Source organism: Nyctereutes procyonoides, unplaced genomic scaffold, assembly GCF_905146905.1.
Source record: "Nyctereutes procyonoides isolate TBG_1078 unplaced genomic scaffold, NYPRO_anot_genome, whole genome shotgun sequence".
Taxonomy (NCBI): Eukaryota; Metazoa; Chordata; class Mammalia; order Carnivora; family Canidae; genus Nyctereutes; species Nyctereutes procyonoides.
Window position 1 is genome coordinate 39,842,097 of NW_026575044.1, and position 24,463 is coordinate 39,866,559.

Consider the following 24,463-nt stretch of genomic DNA (forward strand, 5'->3'; position numbering starts at 1 on the left):
GAAGCAATTGACTTAAGAGGAAATGCTCATAATTTTCATATTCTACATTGGTTCTGTTAAAATCACAATTTTAAGTTTCACTGAACTTGCAGGATCACACATCAAGAAGAGAACTACAGGGGATCCCTGGGTGGCTCAGCGGTTAAGCGCCTGCCTTAGGCCCAGGGCGGGATCCTGGAGACCGGGGACCGAGACCCGGGATCGAGACCCGCGTGGGGCTCCCTGCATGGAGCCTGCTTCTGTCTCTGCCCCCCCTTCTCTGTGTCTCTCATGAATAAATAAAATCTTAAAAAAAAAAAAAAGGAAGAGAACTACAATGGGAGTGAAAAATGGTGCGGAAGAACTAGTAGGAGTAACTTAAAATATTGATTCTGAGATTAAAAAAAAAAAAAAAAAAAGCAAACTGAACTTGATTTCTACGGACTATTTCTTCCGGAGTCCGTATTTAGTGCTCCCCTGATACACACGCTCGGCTTAGGAGGGTTGAGTACTGCACGGCTTCGTCATTCTCCCATGGAATCGCAGGCGGTTTAAATGTGGTGGTGTTCCCGGAGGGCCGACGGTGAAATACTACAGAAAACCAGCTCATTAGCTGATGCTAAAAAGCCGCCTTGTCGGTGAAAAGGCATCTTGCCTAAAAAAGAACCTATTTGCAAAATAATAACAAGCACCCTCTCTTTCCGGTCAGAGAGCTCTGGACCGCAGCCGCCCAGAGGAAAGGCAGTTGAGGCAGCTGCCAGGATACGACCGGAGACCGAACGAGCTCGGCGCCCGCGCCCCTGCCCGCCCCACCCTCGCCTAGCCCGCCTCGACCTCTGCTACAGCTCCAGAGCTCCACTCGGCTCTTCAGATCCCGCCGCACCCCGTGGGCTCCTCCCTGCCTACCAGCCCTCCCCGTCCGCCCGCGAGGCCCCGGGCGCGCCCCGCCTTCCGCCCCGCCCCGCCCTTGGCCCGGCCCCGCCCCCTGGCCCGGCCCCGCCCCCCTGGCCCGGCCCGGCCCCGCCCCGCCCTGCGGAGGCGCCGGCGTGCTCGCGCGCGCGGCGCGAGACCGATTCTCCTTCCGAGCGTCCGCGCCCCGCATGCGCAGTCCGCGCCGGCGGTCTCCGTTTGTTTGAACAGGAAGGCGGACATATTAGTCCCTCACGGCCCCCCTCGCCCCACCCCCCCAGGCATTCGCGGCCGCGACTCGCCCTCTCCAGAGCTGGGGACGCAGCCCCTCCCAGAAGTTCCCCCATCAGCAGCCGCCGGGACCCGAGCCTCGTCTTCCTCCGCCGCCCGCTCTCCAGCCTTTCCTCTCCTAAGTCTCCATCGGGCACCGACCTCGCCCTGCCCCGCCGGACAGCGCGGCAGCAGCCCCAGCAGCGACGGTACAAAATGGGAGAGTGAGGCTGTCCCGCGGGGAGCAGCTCTTGGCAGGGTCGGATCCGGGCGTCGGGCCGCGCCGAGGAGAGCCGGGGATGCGGGGCTAGACCGCCTACAGCGCCTCTGAGCGGAGCGGGTCGGGCCCCGTGCGTGGCCCAAGAGGCGGCAGCAGCTGGCACAGCTCCGCACCCGCCCTTCGCTTTCGCCTTTCCTCTTCTCCCTCCCCTGCTGCCGGAGGAGTCTCCACCCTGCTGCTCTTTCTCTCCCACCGCCTGCCCACTTCGGGACGGGGAACTCTCCATGGCGAAGACGGCTGGGGCCCGCTAGGCTGAAGCGCCAGGCGGAGCAACGAGGCTGGTGGCGACGGCGCTGTCGGCTGTCGTTAAGGGGCTGCCGGGTGGGATGCGACTTTGGGCGTCGGAGCGGCTGTGGGTCGCCGTTGCCCCCGGCCCGGGGTCTGGGGAGCGGAGATCCCCTCAGTGAGGGGGAGGAGGGGGAACCGGGCGCACCTGGTGACCCTGAGGTTCCGGCTTCTCCGCCCCGCGGTCGCGAACCCACCGCCGGAGGAAGTTGGTTGAAACTGCTTTCCGCTGCTGGTGCTGCTGGTACGAGGGTATTGTCACAGTAGCAGCAACATGTCGACTGGGGACAGTTTTGAGGCTCGGTTTGAAAAAATCGACAACCTGCTGCGGGATCCGAAATCAGAAGTGAATTCGGATTGTTTGCTGGTGAGTAGCACTGTCGTCTTTTGCCAGTCTGGGGTTCCGCGTGTATTTGCCTTCCTCTTGCTTTCAATCTAGTTATTTGCAAAAGAGAGTTTCAGGTGTGCATACTCTCGGAAAAACACCAAAATCTGCTGTTTTTCCTGAACCGTCTTTGGAGCACCACTAAAATCTCATGCCGTGGCCTTATTTATCGTTGGAGTGGCTCTGTACTAACTACTCTGAACTTTTAGCTCGAACTCAGTTCATCATTCTACAAAAGGTACTTAGGCATCACGTAAAAAGTTACACTGTCAGTTATTTCCGCAGTTTGTTGAATGACGATCTTAGTAATAATCTTTTTGATCGGTTTGACAGCAATACTGGAAAGACGCTTTCCACTTAACAGCGATTCAGCTCCTAAGGGTTTGGTTTTTAGACGTGGAAGTGACAATGGAGAATCAATATTGAGAAAGCGATTTTTGAGCCAAGATGTCATAGGTGATTTGAATCTGGAGGAACTTTTTGCTGGACTGTGAAGTGTAAAGATCTAAGATAACTGAAGATAGGTCATCACATTATTAAGTCTTTTACAGTATTGGTGATTACAGAAGTACCGCACAGATATTTTATCATAACTGCCTTTTTTGGTGGTGGTGTGCTTACCATTGTCACTTTTAAAAGGCTCTGAAGAAGTTTTTATGAAATGAAAGGCCAAGTTCTTAAAGATCCTTCAGTGGTTACAATTATCTGTAAATAATTAGGGTTTGTAAGTTTTGTCTATTTTCCCTGATACTAATAGTTGCAAACTCTGTAAGGGAGTTTCTCCTTTTACTTTACTGAACAACTAAAAGTTATATAATAATTCTGTTTTAGTTCAAACAAAACCACAATCTCTAAAATTGCAGGGAGTATGTATACGAAGTTATTTAGAGCCCCCTCAGAAAATTAAATGTCAGATATATACGGTATTGGGGATTAAGATTAAGTGAACACAATAATGCCATTCAGAGAAATAATTTAAAAATCTCATGTTGATTCTGGAAAATTATGTAGATCATCTTAAATTAGCATGTATTTCAGTTATTCTAAATATCTGGGTGTATTTTTAAGTGTATAATGTTATACAAGAAAATTTCTCCCCAAACTTTCAAAATTACTCTAAACATCCTTTACTATGAAAGTAGAGTCTTGTGGGTTGTATATTTGAAATATGTCACATTATGGATGCGCTTCATATTGAGAAACAGGATGATGGATGCCTGATATAATTTAAAACACTATTGAATGACAGAAATGGAAGGAATTAGAACACATCTTTCTACTAAGAATTTGTCATTTTTAAAGCCCAATTCTTTTAATATTTACCCAATTTCCATGTATCTTTGATTCTATTTTACTTTTTTTTTAATTTTTTTAAATTTTTTTATTTATTTATGATAATCACACAGAGAGAGAGAGAGAGAGGCAGAGACACAGGCAGAGGGAGAAGCAGGCTCCATGCACCAGGAGCCTGACGTGGGATTTGATCCCAGGTCTCCAGGATCGCGCCCTGGTCCAAAGGCAGGCGCCAAACCGCTGCGCCACCCAGGGATCCCTCTATTTTACTTTTTGATCTTACTCCATGAAACAGCAGTATGGGGTGTTTAGTAGCTCTTTTTTTTTTTTTTTTTTTTTTTTTTTAAGTTGTCATGTAACCTCTTGCCTTAGTTGCCTATTGAAATGTGGAAGATACGAATATAGGTCATGGACTCTCTTTTTAAATTTTTATTTATTTTTTAAGATTTTATTTATTTATTGGTGACAGACACAGAGAGAGGCAGAGACACAGGCAGAGGGAGAAACAGGCTCCATGCAGGGAGCCTGACATGGGACCCGATCCCAGGTCTCCAGGATCACGCCCCGGGCTGAAGGCGGCACTAAACCGCTGAGCCACCCGGGCTGCACAGGTCATGGACTCTTTACTTGAAAGTCCAATCTATTTAGGAAAACAAGACCTAATCTTAAATATGCACACAGAAACAAAGGAAAACACTTTACACACTGAAAAAATGTGTGATAGATTTCAAATGATTGGTGTAGGTGATGCACGTTCTTGGTTATTGAAAAGAAGAAATTGCTGTATGTTCAGAGGGCGGGAGTATGGTTTATGATGAGTGGATAGGTTTAGAGGATGTTCAGAGGAGGAGTAGAGGATAACATGAATGGAGGGTGAGGATGTGATTGGCTATGACATGTTTAGGGGAACAAGATAAAGTTGGAAACATAGATTGGGGTTAGAATGTGGAAGATTTGATTGTTGGTTACGGGAGTTTAGATTTTCTTCAGTATATTGTAGCTATTAAATATTTGTAAACAGCACTGTGCCAGGATGAATGAAGGTGAATCTGGTAGTTATATGCAGGATAGGGTGTGTGAAAAGAGATTGGAGATGGGATGAGACTGGGGACTTCTTAACAAATTAATAGTCCAGGAATTATTGAAGCCCCAAACTGGCGCATTAAAACGGGAAAGGAAGAATTGATGGAACTTGATTGGCAGGGCTGGGGAGAAGGGGGAACCAAAGTGAGAGAAAATAGATGATGCTAAAAAATTTGAGGCTAGCTTATAGGGAGACTGTTGAAAAGCAAAGTCAGGTTTGGAAATCTCTTGGGAAGAACAAGCAACAGAGAAGTTCAATTTCAGGTTGTATTTTAGAGGATAGTGGGACAACCACAAAGAAATGACCAGTAGACTATTGGAGATAGGAAACTGAGCTCATAAAGATAACAATTTGGAAATCATTTGCACAGAAGTGCAAGTTGAAACTGATAAAACGATAAAGGGTAAGAGATGAAAGTTGAACAAAGAGGAAGAGTCAAGAAAGTTGGCAATCAGGGCCTTTTCAGGGTTAGGACAGCCAGGTATCTTGGAGTCCAAGAGTTGTGAAAGAACATTTTGAGAAATAGTCAACAGATTTTTTGCCCCATGTAATCTTAAAGTCTTGGCCCTCTTTTCTATTTGGTTCCATAATTGTTTACTGATAGCTGTTGAAATTTTATTACCATATTAATCTGAACTTGATAAGGATTGAATTTTTTCTTTGGAGATAAAAGTTTTTTTTGGTTTTGTAGTGTCTGGCCTGATTTTTTTTTTTTTTTTTTTTGCATGGTATTTTATGTTTATCATTAACCATTCATTCTACCATTCAGAATGACCCATTGGGCAACTTCACCTTTTTTTCAGTGAGTCTCTTACTCTTTCTTGTCTGGACTTTGGATATCTCTTGTAGGCATGATACTCCTTTTAAATTGATTGCTTTTCTTTATTATTTTGGCCATTGATGATTTACTTAATTGATACATACTGAGTATGTATTATGTACCATGTGCACCAGTCAAGTTCTAGGTTTTTTTTGGTAAAATCAAAAGATAAAGTTTGTTCTGCACTTACTTAAGTAGATCTACTCTTCAGAAATGAAAGTTCCAGAAACTTTTGGTTGTTTCAGAAGGGTCTGCTGTCAGTCGGCTGTACATCCTCTCTCTCTTTTTTTAAAAAAAGATTTTATTTATTCATGAGAGACATAGAGGGAGAATCAGGCCTCCCACGTTGGGGGGAGCCTGGCATGGGACTTGATCCAAGGAGCCTGGGATCATGACCTGAGTCAAAGGCAGATGCTCAACCACTGAGCCACCCAGGTGCCCCTTTCTCTTTTTAAAAGATTTTATTTATTTGTTTGAGAGGGAGAGTGAGAACATGTGAGCAGGGCAAGGGGCAGAGGGAGAGAGCATGGAAGGAACCCAATGTAGGGTTCCCTCTTATGACCCTAAGATTATGACCTGACTGGCAGATCTTTTTTAAACCATCTTTCCGCAAAAGAATCTTTTGTGTTGAGATCCTAATGATAAATATTAGTAGTTATAAAATAATGTAGCTGGAAGAAGCCCTGATAGTGGCTTTCTAACGTTTTCTCATATAATTTAAGAACTAGATAAGTGTATTTTTCATATTGCAAATATAAATGCTAAAAGAGTCTGCAGATACTAATATTATGGTAACTATACACTTATTTTCTATATCATCCATATCACTCAACCTTGGTTTTCTATAAGTCACATTGTTTTCAGTGTCTAAATGGTTCCCTTATTGTCCATGTTACAGTTTATAGTGATTATCATGAGCTGTTTTCCTTTTCACTGCCTTTCTTTTTAAGCTTAAAATTATTTTATCTAGGACCTACTAACAATTTCTCAATACTGAATACAGTAAGGTCTAGAGTTTAATTAAGTCTAAATTTCCAGAGGAAAAAATGCATATGATTTGTAAATTATTATTTTTAAAGATTTTATTCATTTATTTATGAGAGACAGAGAGAGAGAGAGAGAGAGAGAGAGAGAGAGAGGCAGAGACACAGGCAGAGGAAGAAGCAGGCTCCATGCAGGGAGCCTGACGTGAGACTCGAACCCGGGTCTCTAGGATCATGCCCTGGGCCAAAGGCGGGCGCTGAACCACTGAACCACCTGGGCTGCCCTGATTTGTAAATTAGAAAAACAAAGATAGCTGGGTGGGAACATTAGATGTGTATTTGTCTTGAAGGGTGAGGTACATTTCTTAAAAATATAGCTATCTTGCCTTTAGCATGTTGATCATACTACTTCAGGATGCCAGTTTAGAGCATAACATTTTTTTCTAGTTTTTGTTTAGCTGTTAGAGATGTAGCAGTAGTGGGTAGAATGGAGGGAAGAAGGGAACCAGTGTTAGTTGAACAGTGCATGTTGAATTCTGACACTGCTGTCCCCTTTGTACATATTTGTTAACTATCATTTTTTATCAGTCAATTTTTCAGAATGTAGGAGGCATATGTAAGTAATTTTCAGGTGTCTGTTTTTTGGTTTTTCTTCCTCTAAATTTTCTTTTGGACTTCCTAACCCCACTGCTTTCCTATCTTCTCGTTGCTGACTTCTTTTTCTCTCAGTCTTAGTCTTTGGTTTTGTAATACTTACTTATTCTTTACTCTCATGGAAATTTATCCATTTTTATAGCTTCAACTAATGTCATCTCTATGCCCATGATATCCAGCTCTTTATTTTTTAGTCTTTTTTTCTGGTTTTATTTTATTTTATTATTTTTTAAAATTTTATTTATTCATTCATGAGAGACCCAGAGAGAGAGAGGCAGAGACACAGGCAGAGGGAGAAGCAGGCTCCATGCAGGGAGCCCGACATGGGACTCGATCCTGGGTCTACAGGATCAGGCCCTGGGCCAAAGGCGGCGCTAAACCGCTAAGCCATCGGGCTGCCCTTTTTTTCTGGTTTTAAATCCTAAATATCTGACCGCCCATCAGGCATCTCTACTTGGATGTCATGTTATCATTAAAATTTCTCATATTTTAAGGGGATCCCTGAGTGGCTCGGTGGTTTAGCGCCTGCCTTTGGCCCAGGGTGCGATCCTGGAGTCCCGGGATCGAGTCCCACGTCGGGCTCCCGGCGTAGAGCCTGCTTCTCCCTCCTCCTGTGTCTCTGCCTCTCTCTCTCTCTTTCTCTCTCTGTATATCATAAATAAATAAATAAATCTTTAAAAAAAATAAAATTTCTCATATTTTAAAATAATCTTTATTCCATATACTTCCTTATCATTGACACCACTACTTTCCCTTTCACTCACCTGGAATTTTTGTCGTGAACTTTAACAATTCTATGCCACATGTTAGATTATTTCAACAGATTTTGGCTAGCAGTTCAGATTCTAGATTATGGCTATATAATCCCTCTGTACATCCTGCTAGTTGAGTTGATCACATTTGGAGTTATATTAGTGAAATGAAAAGACCTGAGGTCACTAAATCTTTGAGCCTAAAGCTGTATACCTGCCAGTATTCATAATTTACGAGTTTATGAGTGTTACCAGTATCAGTTGCATATCTGGTTAGTTTGGACCAGACTGTTTTGATGTCAGTATGTTGCAAGAATTTTTTTTAAAAAAACAAATTATTCCGTTCATTCATTCAGTGAATATTTGTGTAGGCTCTAAACTTGGATTCAAATGTAGGCTCTGCCAGGTACTTGCTAGATGATTTTAGGCGAGTTATTTTAACCTGTCAGAGTTTATTTCATCTTTAGGAAAGTGGGGGGATAATAGTACTAGATTGTTTTAAGGGTTAAATAAGATAGACAAAACAATTATCACAGCATATGACATTTAGTAAGCATTTTTTAATGGGTAATTATTATCTTTGTCATATTTATAGTATTCCTGTTATATGCTAGTCAGTGTACTTAGGCTGGAAGTTGATATTTATTATCTTATGTAAGTGCAGAATAATGATGGCACCTCAAGCTATTCCCATAAATTCATAATGCAGCTATATTTTATTGAACTGTCCAAACCAATTGTAACTGAAAATGGTGACGTTTAGATGGGATTGAGTAGAATGGGGAGGCACTTTTGGAGACTGTTTAGGCCGGTTTATAAATACCTACTTTGTGCCAAGGGTTTATATTTATAAGAAAGGCAATTGGGAGCTGGTTTGTGGAGATTTAGTTGTTGTCATGTCTTCTTTCTGTGTGTGTCTTTTGTACTTTCAGTATGCGTTCTGTAAATAGGCCCTCTTGCACTACAAGTATCCTGTGGGTGTATAGAGAGGTGGCTCAGAGTAACAGCTGAGACATGAATTGGGCCATTCATTAATCTCTTGAGTCAGAAATGTTTTTAATCCAGAAGGAACCACATAAAAAAATTTATAATAAAGAATAAATTCTCAGTTTTAGATTTGTTTTTGCATAACTTTAGAGTTTAATTTCCTAAGTTTTGCTATGTGTATGTATGATAAAAACTAGAGATTTTGTTTGTATATGTGGCCGAAAGCGCTACATGTCAAGAAATATTACATATGGAGTTCTGTTGCTGAAGATAAATACCTCTGTTTTCCCGTTCCCATCCTCACTAAAAAAGAGGTACACCATTTAGTTTAAGTTCAGAGCATAGCTGGTAGATGCCACACTCGTGTGTACAAGATGAACAGATAGTGCTGCATTTCACAATGGAAAATATTTTTTGACATATGCCATTTGCATGGTATAGTAAAAAAAAAAAAACAAAAACAAAAACCAAACCTCTGGATTGAAAATTGAGAGCATTGGCATAAACTTGTTTTGCTATTAGTTTCTTTATTTGACCAAGTAAATCTTTTTTCTTATCTGGGCTTCACTCTCCCCGTTTGTAGAATGAAGAGTTGGGCCGTATAGTTGCCGATGTCCATTGTGTATGAGTCTTTGCTTATTATATTTCTGTAAATATTTAAAAAGTTGTGTCATTGATTCATTACTTAAGATAGAATTTAAAAGTTAAATGGTGTTAGATTAGAAATATAAGAATAGGGACCATCTTTGGTAAGCACTGTTTTTGGAACTAGTTCTACATAGCCTTGGAAGATCATCCTAAACTAATTGTTGTTACGATTGACACTTTTTTATTTTTGCATTTGTGACTTGTGTTCATAACTGTAGAGTTTTGTACTTTTTAAACAGAGAAGGTAGTAATTGAGTTCCTCATTTGCATATCCATTAAAATGTATAACATGTAGTTTACTTTTCTAATACATCTGCTCTCCCTGTTTGGGACTGTGAAATATAGGAGTACATTTTCAATATAGTGCCTAGACAGTTAGTGGACATTAGATGTTCAAATTAATGTCCAAAGGTGATGTCTCAGAAGGTGAGAAGTTGTCTTATATTTGTGTCTTATTTTAAAAGGTATGCTAACCTGTACCCTTCTTTATTCTTAGTTTATTTTTGTTTTATTCCCATACTTTATATAGTCTTTATGCCATATTCCGATATTGACTCTTAGAAAGTAATTGAAATTTTATCCTAGAGGAACTAATTTTGAAATAGTAGACCTCACGTAACTCTTCCTTTTTCTAGTTATTCATTCATTCAACAAATGTTTATTTGGTGTGTACTAGGTACTCTGATAGGCACTGGGGACACCATGTTGAGTACAAACAAACAGGAGTCTTGCTTTTGTAGAATTGGTAGTCTCAGGAAAAGGGTAAATTTTGAGCAGTTAGGAGTGGGGTAAGGTTTGAAGGGAGGTAAGAGATATGATCATGCCTTTCCTTTAAGGTTTGGGATATATTTAAAGACTCGTGGTAAAATACTCGAAGTGTATATTTTTTAGCTCTGTGTCTGTAGATTCTCTGTATCAGATTCACTTGAGGACTTGTTAAAAATGGAATCTGGGCCCATGCCCAGACAAACAAAATCAGAATTTTTTGGGATGAGTCCTAGGATTCTTCATGAGTTGTGGATTTTTAGACATATACAAGTTTGGAAACTAAAGGAAAGAACATTTATTTTTGTTTTGTTTGATAATTTTGTAAATGAAAAATTTCAAACATATATAGAAGTAGGAAAATAATATCAGGAACTTCCATTACCCAGATTCTGCAATTTTCAAAATTTTATCACACTTGCTTCATTCATCACCCTTTTGCCTGCCAAAATATTTTAAACTCCAGATATTCTCTCATTTCACCCCTGCATACGTCAGTAAGTATCTCTAAAAAAAAAAAAAAATAAAGAACATTTTCTTCTTTACCACCATGGCCATTATCATGTCTAACAAAATAAAAAGCTTCTTGGTACCATTAATTCCCATTGTTATTCATATTCACCTGGTTGTATAAGACAATTTGTTTTTTTACAGTTTTTTTTTTTCTTTTAGAATATGGATCCAGACAAAGTCTACATATTGCTTTTGTTTGTTGGGTCTTTCAAGTCTCTTTTTAGTATAGTGCAGTCTTGTCCCTGTGTCTTGTCTACCCCCTCCTAACTTCTACATTATCTTGTTGAAAAAACTAGGTCATTGGTACCGTACAGTGTTTCACATTCTGGATTTTTGTTGTTATTTCCTTGTGATGTTATTTAATTTGCTCATGTATCTTCCATATTTCCTGTAAACTGGTAATTAGATCTAAAAGCTTGATTTAGGTACTTCAGATTTGTAGTCCTAGATTGTGTGTTCTTTTGCCTCACATCAAGAGGCATATAATACCTGACTGGCTCACCCTTAGTGATGGTTGATCAGTGTGTTCAGGTGGTAATTGTCTATAATAATTTCCTTTGTAAAATTGATCATCATCCTTTCACAGTGGTTCCATCCATTTATAATCTTTATTTAATCAATTATTTCATTAGAGATAGCAAAATAATTACTTCCTAATTCTGTCATTCCTTTCACATTTATTAGCTATAATTCTTCTGTTACGAGAACTTAAGAATTTAAGAACTTTCACTCATCATCTGTAGGGCTGTTTGCTTACCTTGAAATACAGTTTATAAAATACATGTTTCAGTCTTTAATTGCAGCTTTTCCGAATAAGGTGATAGATGTAGCACAAACTGGGTATTTGAGAGAACTTTAAGAAAGGGACTGTTTACAAAGGTATAGACAGTATTTAAGGACATCAGTAGGGATAGCACAGTACCCTAGGATAGTAGCAGTGGGGAAGAGAGCTGCTACCAATTCTAGGCCTGAAGGGACACAATAAGAGAGCATTTGAGGAGGGTAGATCTCTGAAGATGCTGATAGGGGCTGTGGTTTCAAGTACAGAGAAGCATGTTGATCTGGCAGTGAGAGAACCAGGTGGACCATATCCCCTGCCTTTATTGGCCTGCCACCTTGATATCTCTTACTGTGGTCTCCCATTGTCTGGAAAGCTAGTATGCAAAAGGACTTATTGAGCCAGTCTGTATGGGTCAGTAAACAAGATAAACCCAGCATTTATTCATTCATTCATTCCTTTCTCTGTTACGTTTTTTATTTTTAGGATCCTTATGGAAAACATTTAAAAAAATAAATTTGATGTGTTTCAGTCAATTATTGTAATCCTTGCTGTTGTTTAGTTTGCCCTATCTTTGGCTAATGAGCCTCTGTATGTTGGCTCCCATCTCATTTGTATATGACTTTAATAATCTTTGATAGAGTTTCCTTGTTTTTTTGTATAATAAGATGCCTAGGCTTATCTTGTACATTTCTTGTCCCAGACTTGGAAGTTAGCCATTGTTTTCCATTTGTTTGTTTGTTTGTTTATTTATTTGTTTGTTTTAAAAAATTTTATTTATTTATGAGAGACACAGAGGCAGAGACGATCTCAGATCTCCAGGATCACGCTTTGGACTGAAGACAACACTAAACCACTGAGCTACCCAGGCTTCCCTGCTTTCCCTTTAGTACAGAATGATACCCGGAGACCACAATATGGATTCTAGGGGTATTCATTGCTACTGGTTTGAAATTGCTTCTTGTTCTTGTTTAATGAATGGAACTATGAAATTTTATTTTTGGAAAGAAGAAAAAATATACTGGTAATTTCAATTTCAGTTTATCATCACTTTGAATTTGTATTTCTTTTACATGAAGAAACTTAGCTCTGACAACACTAACAGTTACAATTTTGTTTGACTTCTAAGAATGTGGGTATGATATAGTGAAAGAAAAACTGAGCTGAATGGGATAGGGTTGGGGGATCTGAAGCCTTGAATGTACTCATCTAATTGACTGTAGGTTGTAAATTGAAAAATTATATGGCTTTGTCCAGATAACACCCTCTCTCAGAACTTTGGCTTTCTTCAGAAGTGTAATACAAAATTCACTAATTGAAACCATCATCAAAATAATTTGTCTTTATTTGTTTTTTTTTTAATTTTATTTATTTATGATAGTCACACACAGAGAGAGGCAGAGACACAGGCAGAGGGAGAAATTATATGGCTTTGTCCAGATAACACCCTCTCTCAGAACTTTGACTTTCTTCAGAAGTGTAATACAAAATTCACTAATTGAAACCATCATCAAAATAATTTGTCTTTATTTATTTGTTTTTTTTTAAATTTTATTTATTTATGATAGTCACACACAGAGAGAGAGAGGCAGAGACACAGGCAGAGAGAGAGGCAGAGACACAGGCAGAGGAAGAAGGCTCCATGCAGGGAGCCTGACGTGGGATTCGATCCCGGGTCTCTAGGATCTCACCCTGGGCCAAAGGCAGGCGCTAAACTGCTGCGCCACCCAGGGTTCCCATAATTTGTCTTTATATACAAATTTCTTTAAATTTCCAACCTTATCAAGATATTCTGTTTTAGGGACTTCTGGTTGGCTATGTCTTTGACTCAGGTCACTGCCTTTGGCTCAGGTTGTGATCCTGGGGTCCTGGGATCGAGTCCCACATTGGGTTCCCCACAGAGAGCCTGCTTCTTCTTCTGCCTATGTCTCTGCCTCTCTCTCTGTGTCTCATGAATAAATAAATAAAACCTTAAAAAAAAAAAAGAAATTCGGGCAGCCCAGCGCTTTAGCGCCTGCCTTTAGTCCAGGGCGTGATCTTGGAGACCCGGGATCGAGTCCCATGTCAGGCTCCCTGCATGGAGCCTGCTTCTCCCTCTGCCTGTTGTCTGTCTGTCTCTCCTCTCTGTGTCTCTCATGAATAAATAAATAAAATCTTTGGAAAAAAAATTCTGTTTTATTTTATTTTATTTTATTTTTTTTTTTAACATTTGTATACAAGTTTTTATTTGAAAACCTGTTTCTGATTCTTCTGATTCTTAGGAGTGTAACTGCTAAGTCATTTGGGAATTCTAACTTTTTTTTTTTTTTTTTTTTTGTTTTTAGGAATTCTAACTTTTTTTTTTTTTTTTTGTTTTTAAAAATTCTGTTTTAGATATACATCTTCTATTTGTTCTTTCACTAATTGCTTAAATTTTACTACTTCTTTAGCAATAGGACAAAAAAATGTTTCTCTGATATTCATCATCCACTCTAAAAGTGTTTACTCCTCTCAGCCTAATTGTATTTCCTTTGCTTATTTCTAGTAATTTGTAATCAGAGAGGCAGTATAGGATAATAGTTAAGAGCATGTTCTGGAGTCATACTGTCTGATTTTGAATCTTACCCAGGTCAGCCATTTATTAGCCTTGTGACTTTTTTTTAAATTTGAGCGTAGCTGACACACTATATTACATTACTTTCAGGTGTACAACTTAGTGATTATTAGGTAAAGTTTTTAGTTTTTTTAAGACTCAAACACATCATCCTCGAATAAGATTAATCATAGACTCTTATAGGGCTATTAGGAGTATTAAATATGATAATGCATGTAACATGCTTTGCATAGTTCCCAACATTTAGTAGATGTTAGCTATCATTATCATCATCATTGTCATCATTATATATCTTTGTAATTTGTCCTGGGAAAAAGGACTTTTGTGCTGACCAAGTGTGTTATTATCCACCTCCCCACACCACAGGCCAGCTTTTTATTTAGTTGTGTCATCTGGGACAAGTTATCTAACTTCTTGGCCCTGAATATATTTAATTTGCAAAATGAGAATCATGATAATATTTACTTCATAGGTTTCAATTATGAGGATTGAATGAAATAATTTATATGTAGGTGCCACATTTTCATCTGGGTATTAATAGTTACTTTTTTCTTTACCTTCATACTACAGATTTGATGAAGGTTCCACTGTAGTTAACAATAATGCTTAGAAACTTAGAAGAAGAGTAGAATGAGATTCTTCTTTTGAAATATTTAAAAAAAAATCTTATCTTTGATTTCTATTTTTTTTTAATTTTTATTTATTTATGATAGAGAGAGAGAGAGAGAGAGAGAGAGAGAGAGAGAGAGAGGCAGAGACACAGGCAGAGGGAGAAGCAGGCTCCATGCACCGGGAGGGGAGCCCGATGTGGGACTCCATCCAGGGTCTCCAGGATTGCGCCCTGGGCCAAAGGCAGGCGCCAAACCGCTGCGCCACCCAGGGATCCCCCATCTTTGGTTTCTATTATTGCTGCCCTACCCCTGTCCAAATTTTTAACCCAGCATTCTTGGATTAGTGGAACACCCTAGCAGTTTGCTAATATAATCCATACTGTATGTTTCTTTTCCTTAACGTTAGTGCTTTTTGTCATGTAGTCTTAGCTTACCTATTTACTTAGCCTTACTTCCTGTTATTCTCTAAAGTAGCCTGGGCCAGGTGATTTTCTCACTTATATGGCAAGTTGCCCGTTTTTCCCTAACTTTGCTCTCACAGTCCCAGGCCCTATCTTTTCTCTCCTTTTGAGTTTTCCTCTATATTCTCCTCACTAGTTTCCTTTCTCATCTTTATATTCTAAGATAAGTCACAATGATGTTATATTGTTACTTTCTTCTTTGACCTCCTACGGTATTTATAATTGTCTCATGTACAATTATCATTGTACTCATTGATCACTGTTATCTAGTATGAGTCTTGAGTGTTGTTCTTACCTCTAATGAGAATTCCTTGAGGGCTTAGTATAATTCTGGACATTATTGTTCAATTAATACTTGTCAATTGTTGTGAATGATTATCCCCTTATCCTATACCCCTGTTCTTTCTCTCTGAATTAATTAGGACTTTTGACATTTACATATGGTAGAACTCGAATTTTCCTAGGCAAAAAGAATTTATAGATTCAGGGAAACCTGATTGCAGAGATTCAGTTGAGTTTTAATAAGAACTAGAACTTGGGCTTCCAATGCAAGCAGGCCTCTCTCCCTTCATTTTCTTATTCTTTCTTTGTATTGTCATTCTAATTGTAGATTGGTTTTAGTCACTTGTGGAAGATATGGCTACTCAGCACTAGCTTTATATCTAACAGCTTCAGCCACTGATTTCAAGTTTTTGAGTCTCAAATCCAGAGAGCTCTGGAGCAAAAGATTCATTAGTTAGGCTTGGGTGAGGGGCCCATCCCTAGACTAATAACTTGTGATAAGGAGGGTAGGATTACTTGAGAATTATGAGAATAGGGAGGCAAGGGCAGTGGGACAGGACAAACAATAACAGATGTTCATTTTTTCCACCCCTTCTTCCTTTCTTTTTTTCTTTGACCTTGCGTAAGTCACTTAAACTCTTTTACAACAGCCGTTTCCTCAAACTATAAAACAGTCGTTAATAACTTACTTCATAAGGTAGTGGTGAGCATTAAATGTGATGATCTCTAAAGCAGAGTTTGAAATCTCACAAAAACAATACGGTAAGCTGATGATAAGTGGATGCCCCTTGGTCCCTTTTGCCCTCATGCCCTGTGCTCATCTGGTCTGGCCTCAAAGCTTTTTTTGTCTGTAGGTGCTTATCTTGCCACTCCAGGTGTTAACTGGATTTTTGGCATTACCGTATTCAGGTGCATCTCCTATAGCTTCTACCATCTTTCTAAGTAGAAGGAGGAGGAAGTTATTAGCCTTACATAGATTTTCGTGGATAGTTTTAGAATAAGATATTTACTATAACCAAGTAACTTATAATCTAATTAAAGGCAGTGGGCTTATTTTGCAATTGAAGCGTTCAAGCTCAGTCCCTGCCCTTTTCTTCCTTCTTTTAATAGTTGGGGAGTAGTCACTAGATTTAGTGAGTTGAAGACTAAGGGCCTATAGAGATTTCTATTCCTTTTTATCTGTGTTTTAACTAGGAATCTTTTGATTGTAAAGGACGAAAACCCAAACGAAATTAGCTTAAGTGATAAAGAACATTTATTGCCTCTGAATACTTTATAGGTAGACTCTAGCTTCAGGAAAGTTTTTTTTTTTTTTTTTTTTTTTTTTTTAGGGCTTAAATGATGTGACTGACTTACTGGTTTTCCACATCTACTTCCATAACTGTCTTCCTTTTCAGACAGATAACTTACTGTGATTTTAGGATGATTGCTTGTAGCTTCCAATTCTACTTGTTCAGGTAAGTAGAAAGAAAAAGATTTTTTCTTCTAATAAAGTTTCTAACTGATTTGGACAGCTTAGTTCAGGTGCCCGTACTTGAACCAATCACAATAGTTAGAAGAATGGTATATTGATAAGCTTAGGCCTTCATCATGTACTGCAGTCTCAATATTGGAGGTGAGACAGCTTGTACCAAGATATATTAGAGTTGCATGAGGGAGAAGTAGAAATTGGAGTTCATTTACCACAAGAAAGGGAAATGACGTGCTGGACAGTCTCAAACAAGTATCTACTACAGTAGGTAGAGATTCCTCATCAGGAGAATTGCAAGTAATGATAGTTTATTCTTTATATTTTTTGGAAATGAATTTTTTACTGAATTGTTAAATTATATAATACCAGAATTAGAATATTGCCAGCTATTTTCCAAAGACTGCCAGCTTAAGACTATAGCTGGGATAACATCTGATCCATTAATGGAGGGATGCCTGTATAGTGCTTTGCCTTTAATGATCAATCTTTGGGTGACACATTTAAAATTTTCCAAATGGCTGTTCATGGTTCAGACACATTAAAACAAAATACAGATTCTTGAGGGCTTCACCACAGCCCTATTGTATGAGAATTGGAGTTAGGAGATGTAAGTATGCTGAAATTTGTATTCTTAACAGGGCCTAGGTGATTGTATAGCTGGGTTTGGGAAGGACTGAGTAATTGCCAAGCAGCTAGACATTATGCCTCCTGAGTATATCTCATTTTGGAATCTGCTGTGAGGAAACCAAAATAAATCGAAGTAGGATTAGATGGAAAAACTTACCTCTCATTTAAGAAATTATTTTCTCTCTCTCTCTTTTTAAAGATTTTATTTATTTATTTATTTATTTGAGGTGGGGGCGCGTGCACATGAGTGGAGGAGGGGGTAGCAGAGGGTAGAGGGAAAAGCAGACTCCTAGAGCCCAGCCCGGGGTTCTATCCCTGGACCCTTAAGATAATGACCTGAGCTGAAGGCGACAGTTAACCAAGTGAGCTACCCAGGTGCCCCTGTTTCCTCTTTTTTTTAATCTTAAGATTTTATTTATTTATTCATGAGAGACACACAGAGAGAGGCAGGCTCCATGCAGGGAGCCCAATGTGGGACTCGATCTTGGGACTCCAGGATCATGCTCTGGGCCAAAGTCAGATGCTCAGCAGTTGAGCCACCCAGGCATCCCTATTTCCTCTTTTTTTTTTTAAATAAGGTTTAAGAAAAAATAGGTTATATGAAAGAGAGTGAGCATTTTCCGAAAAACCTGGTTTTATTTTATTTTGTTTGAGCTGATTTGGGGGAGAGAATCAAATTTGTTAAAGAAACGAAGTGTTACCCTCAGTCATCATTGTAATTCCCTAGTACTTTGTTCCTTTGCTTGCCAAAAGGAAAGGACCTGCTGTTTTCTTAGGAATCTATGAAGAGATTGTTTAGATGTACAGAGGCTATAGAAGAATAATTACTATATAATTTTTTTTTTTTACAAATTCAAAAGAGATTGTAAATTTATATTCTTATTAAATTTTTTTTCCTAGGGATCCCTGGGTGGCGCAGTGGTTTGGCGCCTGCCTTTGGCCCAGGGCGCGATCCTGGAGACCTGGGATCGAATCCCACGTCGGGCTCCTGGTGCATGGAGCCTGCTTCTCCCTCTGCCTGTGTCTCTGCCTCTCTCTCTCTCTGTATGACTATCGTAAATAAATAAAAAAAAAATTAAAAAAAATTTTTTCCTAAATGAAAACATATTTTGATTTGTGAAAACATATTTTCTTAAGTAGCTCCTGGGCTTTTGAGCTATTTTATTTTGAGAGATTGATGTTCAGCATGTGAGCTTCATGAGAACAGGTATCTGATTGTCTTGTTCGCTGATGTGTCACTAGTTTTTGGAACAGTGCTTCGTAAGTTTTCAATAAATATTTATTTGTTGAATTACTAGAAAATGTTTGTTTCTGTGACAAAAGCCAAAAATACTGACATGATGTTAAGAGATATGCTATAATTGATAATTTATTTAAATCTAAGCTATATATCTGTTTTGGGAGATAACATCTTAAAACTAAAAGTGGTCTGTATAAAGGTATTGATAGGTTTCCCCCCTTGATGTATACATTTTGAATGAGAGACCAAAAGACTATAATAGTTATTTTTATAAGACTTTACACATTCATTATTTAATGTTTACAACAATCCCATGTGCTGGGTGAGGCATATTATTATTTTATTATTTCCACTTTGTAAATGAAATTAAATCTTAGAAAAGGTAAATGAATTCACTTAACAGTAAGTGGCAGCCTTTCTGATACTTAGTTTGTAGTATAGTGGAAACACTATAGAGTTGTAGATACCATGCCATAAACAGAAGTGTTTCCACTTAGCCTTAAGAGCTGCTTTTTTTTTTTTTTTTTTGGAGGCTGCTTTGTACACAGAATAAACTAAATGAAAATGACCAAAAAGTATGGGGATTGGTAAATAATGAAATAGGGAAGATGAGATACGAAGTAGTAGGGAAAAGACCTAGTATTTAGAGACTGGGTTAGATGGGAAAGTAAGCCCTATAATATTTTATCTTAGAAGCAGTGATCTGGAACTTGACTGAATGAGCGATGGGAGCCAGTTCTTTGATAGAACCTGTAATGGATTGCAAGATTCAGATAGCTGCCTGCCAAACATATCTTTGTGGGATTTGACATGTCTGGAAAGTGAGTATTGGTAGGCAGTCTAAGCTATGAAATATTGGTGATCTGATGTAGAATAAAATGCATAGTTACAAATAACACCATCATGCACATGGTTGACAGGCAATAGTAATGTTTTCCTGAACTGGTTTGAAATAACATAGTGATTTTGGGAAAACATTAAAAAGATTAATAACCCTGTATTTGGATTATTGCAGAACCTAATTGTCTTATTGCAGAACTGAACATTTTTCAGGGGCCAGGGATGGAATGGAGTGGATACGAGAGAATATTTAGAGTGATGGAAGTGTTCTATATCTTGATTGTGGTGATGGTGGTGGTGGTTACACAACTGTGTTTGTCAAGACTCATAGAACTGTAAGCCTGAAAAGGATGAATTTTACTTTACATAAATTATATCTTGACAAAACTGTGACTTTTAAAAAAGGAAAAAAATACTGATTTGGTGAAGGGATTAATCCATGACAGAACTGAACATTTACATGATACTTTCAGTAATATGGCCTTTGAATGTGAAGGTTGTGTCTGTGTGTGGCTTTACTTATGTATATGTATGTGTCGTTGGGGAGGAATCTGTGCTAACTGGATTTTGAAGTATAATGAGCAGATATTTTCTTATTTTAGATTTTTGGTTCTTTGTTTGAGATAGAGAGTGAAAGAGAGCATGAGCCAAGGGACAGAGGGGGAGGGAGAAGCAGGCTCAACCACTGAGCAGGGAGCCCAATACCGCGCTTGATCCTAGGACCCTGGGATCATGACCTGAGCTGAAGGCAGATGATTAATCGACAGAGCCTCCCAGGCGCCCCGAGCCAGTATTTTTCTAAATGACCAACGCATGATGTTATAAAATCATCCATGAGTTGGGCAGCCTAGGTGGCTCAGTGGCTGAGTCCCTGCCTTTGGCCCAGGGTGCAATCCTGGAGACCTGGGATCAGGTCCCATGTTGGGCTCCCTGCATGGGGCCTGCATCTACCTCTGCCTGTGTCTCTGCCTCTCTCTCTCTCTCTCTCTCTCTCTGTCTCTCATGAATAGATAAATAAAATCTTAAAAAAAAAAATCATCCGTGAGAAAAGGTCTACTCAAAGTGCGAGATAGACTGATATATTTTAATGTTGCAAAGTGAGCACAAAAGATTCTATATTGCAGCTAACCTTTAAGAAACACCACTTGTCAAATTTGGTGTTGTAGCAAAAAATTTCCACAATTATCTGAAAGTGCTATTAAAATATCTTGGGGAGCCTGGCTCGTTCAGTTGGTAGAGCATGACTCTTGATCTCAGGGTTGTGAGTTTAAGCCCCATGTTGGAAATGTATGTATGGAAATTGCTTAAAAATAAAATCTTAAAATACTCTGTTCTAGCTCATAGCTACATAGGTCAGATTTTCATACTTCAACCAAGACAGTGTATTGCAACATATTAAATGCAGAAGTAGATGAGAGCTGTTTTCTAGTAAACCAAACAGATTTGTAAAAATGTAAAATAATGCTACTTTTTTTTTAATCAGTTAAAGAGGTTTTCACAAGATGTTATGTATACTAATGTATAATGGGATTACTTTAAAAATCCGTTCTGGTAATCTTCTTTTAATGCATGTTAAGTGTGTTAAGAATACTCCTATTTAATGTAATTATTAATATGTTGGGGCTTAAGTCTTTCATTTTATAATTTGTTTTGTGCTTCCTTCGTTTCTGTACCTGTTTTCTCCTTCTTGCCTTCTTTGGGTTATTTATACATCTTTTAGTATTCCATTTTATCTTTTGTGTTTTTGATTTTATCTTTTGTGTAGTTTTTTAGAGTGGCTGCTGTTCTAGGGATTTCAACATGTATATTTAACTTTTCAGTCTACCTGGGTCAGTATGCTACCACTTCTTGGATAATGTAAAAACCTTACCACTATATAGGCCCCTTTACTCTCCTTTTTTGTTGTAGTTGTCCTATGTTACTGCGACTATAAACATTGAAAACTCCAACAGAAAATGTTATAATTTTTGCTTTCAGCAAACATTTTATTTTATTTTATTTATTTTTTTTTAAATTTTATTTATTTATGATAGTCACAGAGAGAGAGAGAGGCAGAGACACAGGCAGAGGGAGAAGCAGGCTCCATTCACTGGGAGCCCGATGTGGGATTCGATCCCGGGTCTCCAGGATCGCGCCCTGGGCCAAAGGCAGGCACTAAACCGCTGCGCCACCCAGGGTTCCCAGCAGTCAAACATTTTAAATAGCTCAATAGGAGAACAGATAACCTATCATTTCTGTTGCTTTCTTTCTTGCTTCCTGTTTCAAGTTTCCTTCTATCATTTTTCTTCTATCTAAAGAACTTCCTTTAGGACTTCGTTTGTTTATTTTTTTTTTCCCTCCAAGTAGCTCTTTTACAGCAGGCAGGTCAGCTGTCTGAATTCTCTTATTTTTTTTCCTATTAGAATATTACTTCATTTTCATTCCTATGGTATTTTTTCTATGCTTATAGAATTCTGGGTTCACGGTTCTTTCAACACTTAAATTGGTGTTCAACTTTTGTTTTTGTTAGTTTTCGCATAGTTTCTCTTGGCAAATCTAGTTATCTAGTTCAGTCTTCTCCTGTAAGTAACGTGCCATTTTTCACTGGTTGTTCTCAAGGTATTTTGTCTTTAGTTTTCAGCAGTTTGATTATAAGGTATCTAGAAGTGGATTCATTTGAGTTTATTCTGTTGTGGTTTGTTGAGCTTCCCAAATTAGTAGTTTTATGTCTTTTTGCAAAAGACATAAAACTTTTTGGAAGTTTTCAACCTTTGTTTCTTTAAATATTTTTCCTGCACTGTATACTTTCTGTTCTTTTGGGACTGTGATGACACAAATGTTCCCCTTTTGGTGTCATTCCCTCAGGTTCTTAAGGCTTTTGTTCATTTAAAAAATTTCTTTTTTTCTTAAAGATTGGATCGCATATTGTCAAGTAGAGGGAGTCATCTCCATGCTGCCAAATTTATCAGATGTATGTTTTATTTTGGTTATTTTTCCATTCTAAAATTACTATTTAGTTCTTTATTGACTTCACTGTCCATCTTTTCATTATTCATCATTCATGCCCTTATTTTTTGAAGTATCTTAATAGTAGTTCCTTTAAAAACCTTTGTGAGATAATTTCAACCTGTGTGTTTTTTTGGCATTGGCAGCTGTTACTTGTCTTTCTTTTTAACTTTTTATTTTGAAATAATTACAGATTCATAGGAAGTTGCAGAGAGGTCTAGCACACCCTTCACCTAGTTTCCCCCAGTGGTTACATTTTACATAACTGTAATACAGTATCAAAGCCAGGACATTGCAATTGATTTAATGTGTATGTATAGTTCTGTGTCATTTTTCCACATGTGTAGCTTTGTATAGCCACTACTAAAATTAAGGTAATAGAACTATTCCATTACTGCAAAGATTTCCTTTTTGTTACCACATGTAGTCATTACACCACCACCCCCTGCCCATACACACAAATCCTTAAACCATAGCAACCATTAATCTGTTAGTATAGACATGAGAATCTCTTAATTTCATTCTTTGACGAATGTTATTAGGACAAATTCATACAGTATGTGACCTTTGGAAATTGTTTTTTTTTTTTCACTTATCATAATGCCCCTGACATACATTCAAGCTGTTGCATCTTTTAGTAGTTCATTATTTTTAATAATAGTATTATTCCATGGTATGGCTAGACTGTTCAGTTATTCACCTATTGAAAATATTTTTGTTGTTTCTCTTCTTTGGCTATTAGAGATACTGCTTGTATGAGTATTCATGTACAAATTTTTGCATGCAATGTTTTCTTTAGGGTAAATGCCCATGAATGCAGATGTTAGGTCATATAATACTTGCTGCAAAACAACTTGAGTTAGTTTTTGTATGAGGTATGAAATTTAGGTTGAGGTTCATTTTTATGGATATCCAATTCTTCAGCAATATTTGTTGAAAAGTCTACCTTCTTCCATTGAATTCCTATTGTACTTTGCCAAAATTCATTTGGCTATACTTGTGTGGACCTATTTCTGGATTGTCTGTTCTGTTCCATTGATCTGTATGTCTTTCTTTCTATGAACAGCATATTGTATTATTGGTATATAAGTCTTAAACTTGGGTGTGGTTGTTTTTCCATATTATTCTTTCTAAAAATTGTTTTAGCTTTTCTAATAAGAAGAAAAAGTATAGAAAAATTTTGCCTATATTAGCAGAAACTTGCTGGGATCTGACAGAAATTGTATTAAACTTATGTGTCAATTTGGGGGAGTTGATGTCTTACCATACTGAATCTTCAATCCATGAACACCATGTCTCTCCCTTTATTTAGATCTTTTTTGATTTCTTTCATCAGTGTTTTTTGGTTTTCAACAAAAGACCTCTACATGTTTTGTTAGATTTATATGTAAGTACTCTTTTATTTACATGAATTTATTTTTTTAAAATTTTTTTAAATTTATTTATTTATGATAGTCACACACAGAGAGAGAGAGAGGCAGAGACACAGGCAGAGGGAGAAGCAGGCTCCATGCACCGGGAGCCCGACGTGGGATTCGATCCCGGGTCTCCAGGATCGCGCCCTGAGCCAAAGGCAGGCGCCAAACCGCTGCGCCACCCAGGGATCCCTATTTACATGAATTTAAATGGAAATGTATTTTTAACTTTTATTTCTTCATGTTCACTGTTAATGGATAGAAATATAATTGATTTTTGTATGTTGATCTTATGCCTTATGACCTTATGGAACTTACTTAGTTCTAGGTGTTTTTTTTTGTTTGTTTGTTTTTGTTTTGTAATGTCTTGGGACTTTCTGCATAAACATATCATTTGTAAATATTAACAATTTTATTTTTTTCCTTTCTGATCCATATGCCTTTTATTTCCCTTACTTGCTTTATTGAACTGGCTCTGAGTTTGAGTGGTATGTTGAATAAGAGTGGTAAGATGGGACATCCTTGCCTTTTTTTTTTTCCTTGCCTTGTTCTT

The 24,463-nt window shown here is 38.3% G+C and overlaps 1 protein-coding gene across 4 annotated transcripts in view; it reads left to right on the forward strand.

Annotated features, from left to right (window-relative positions):
- The first annotated feature begins 1,858 nt into the window (after positions 1–1,858).
- The window catches only part of ROCK1 (Rho associated coiled-coil containing protein kinase 1), a 145,878-nt gene continuing 123,273 nt past the window's right edge, over positions 1,859–24,463 (forward strand). For 3 of the 4 annotated variants that reach the window (XM_055323997.1, XM_055323998.1, XM_055323999.1), the window contains exon 1: positions 1,859–2,090. In XM_055323997.1, coding sequence (XP_055179972.1) covers positions 1,998–2,090 — 93 coding nt within the window. In that variant the 5' untranslated portion in view covers positions 1,859–1,997. The remainder of the gene's footprint in view (positions 2,091–24,463) is intronic. The other variant, XM_055324000.1, reaches the window with a different exon arrangement.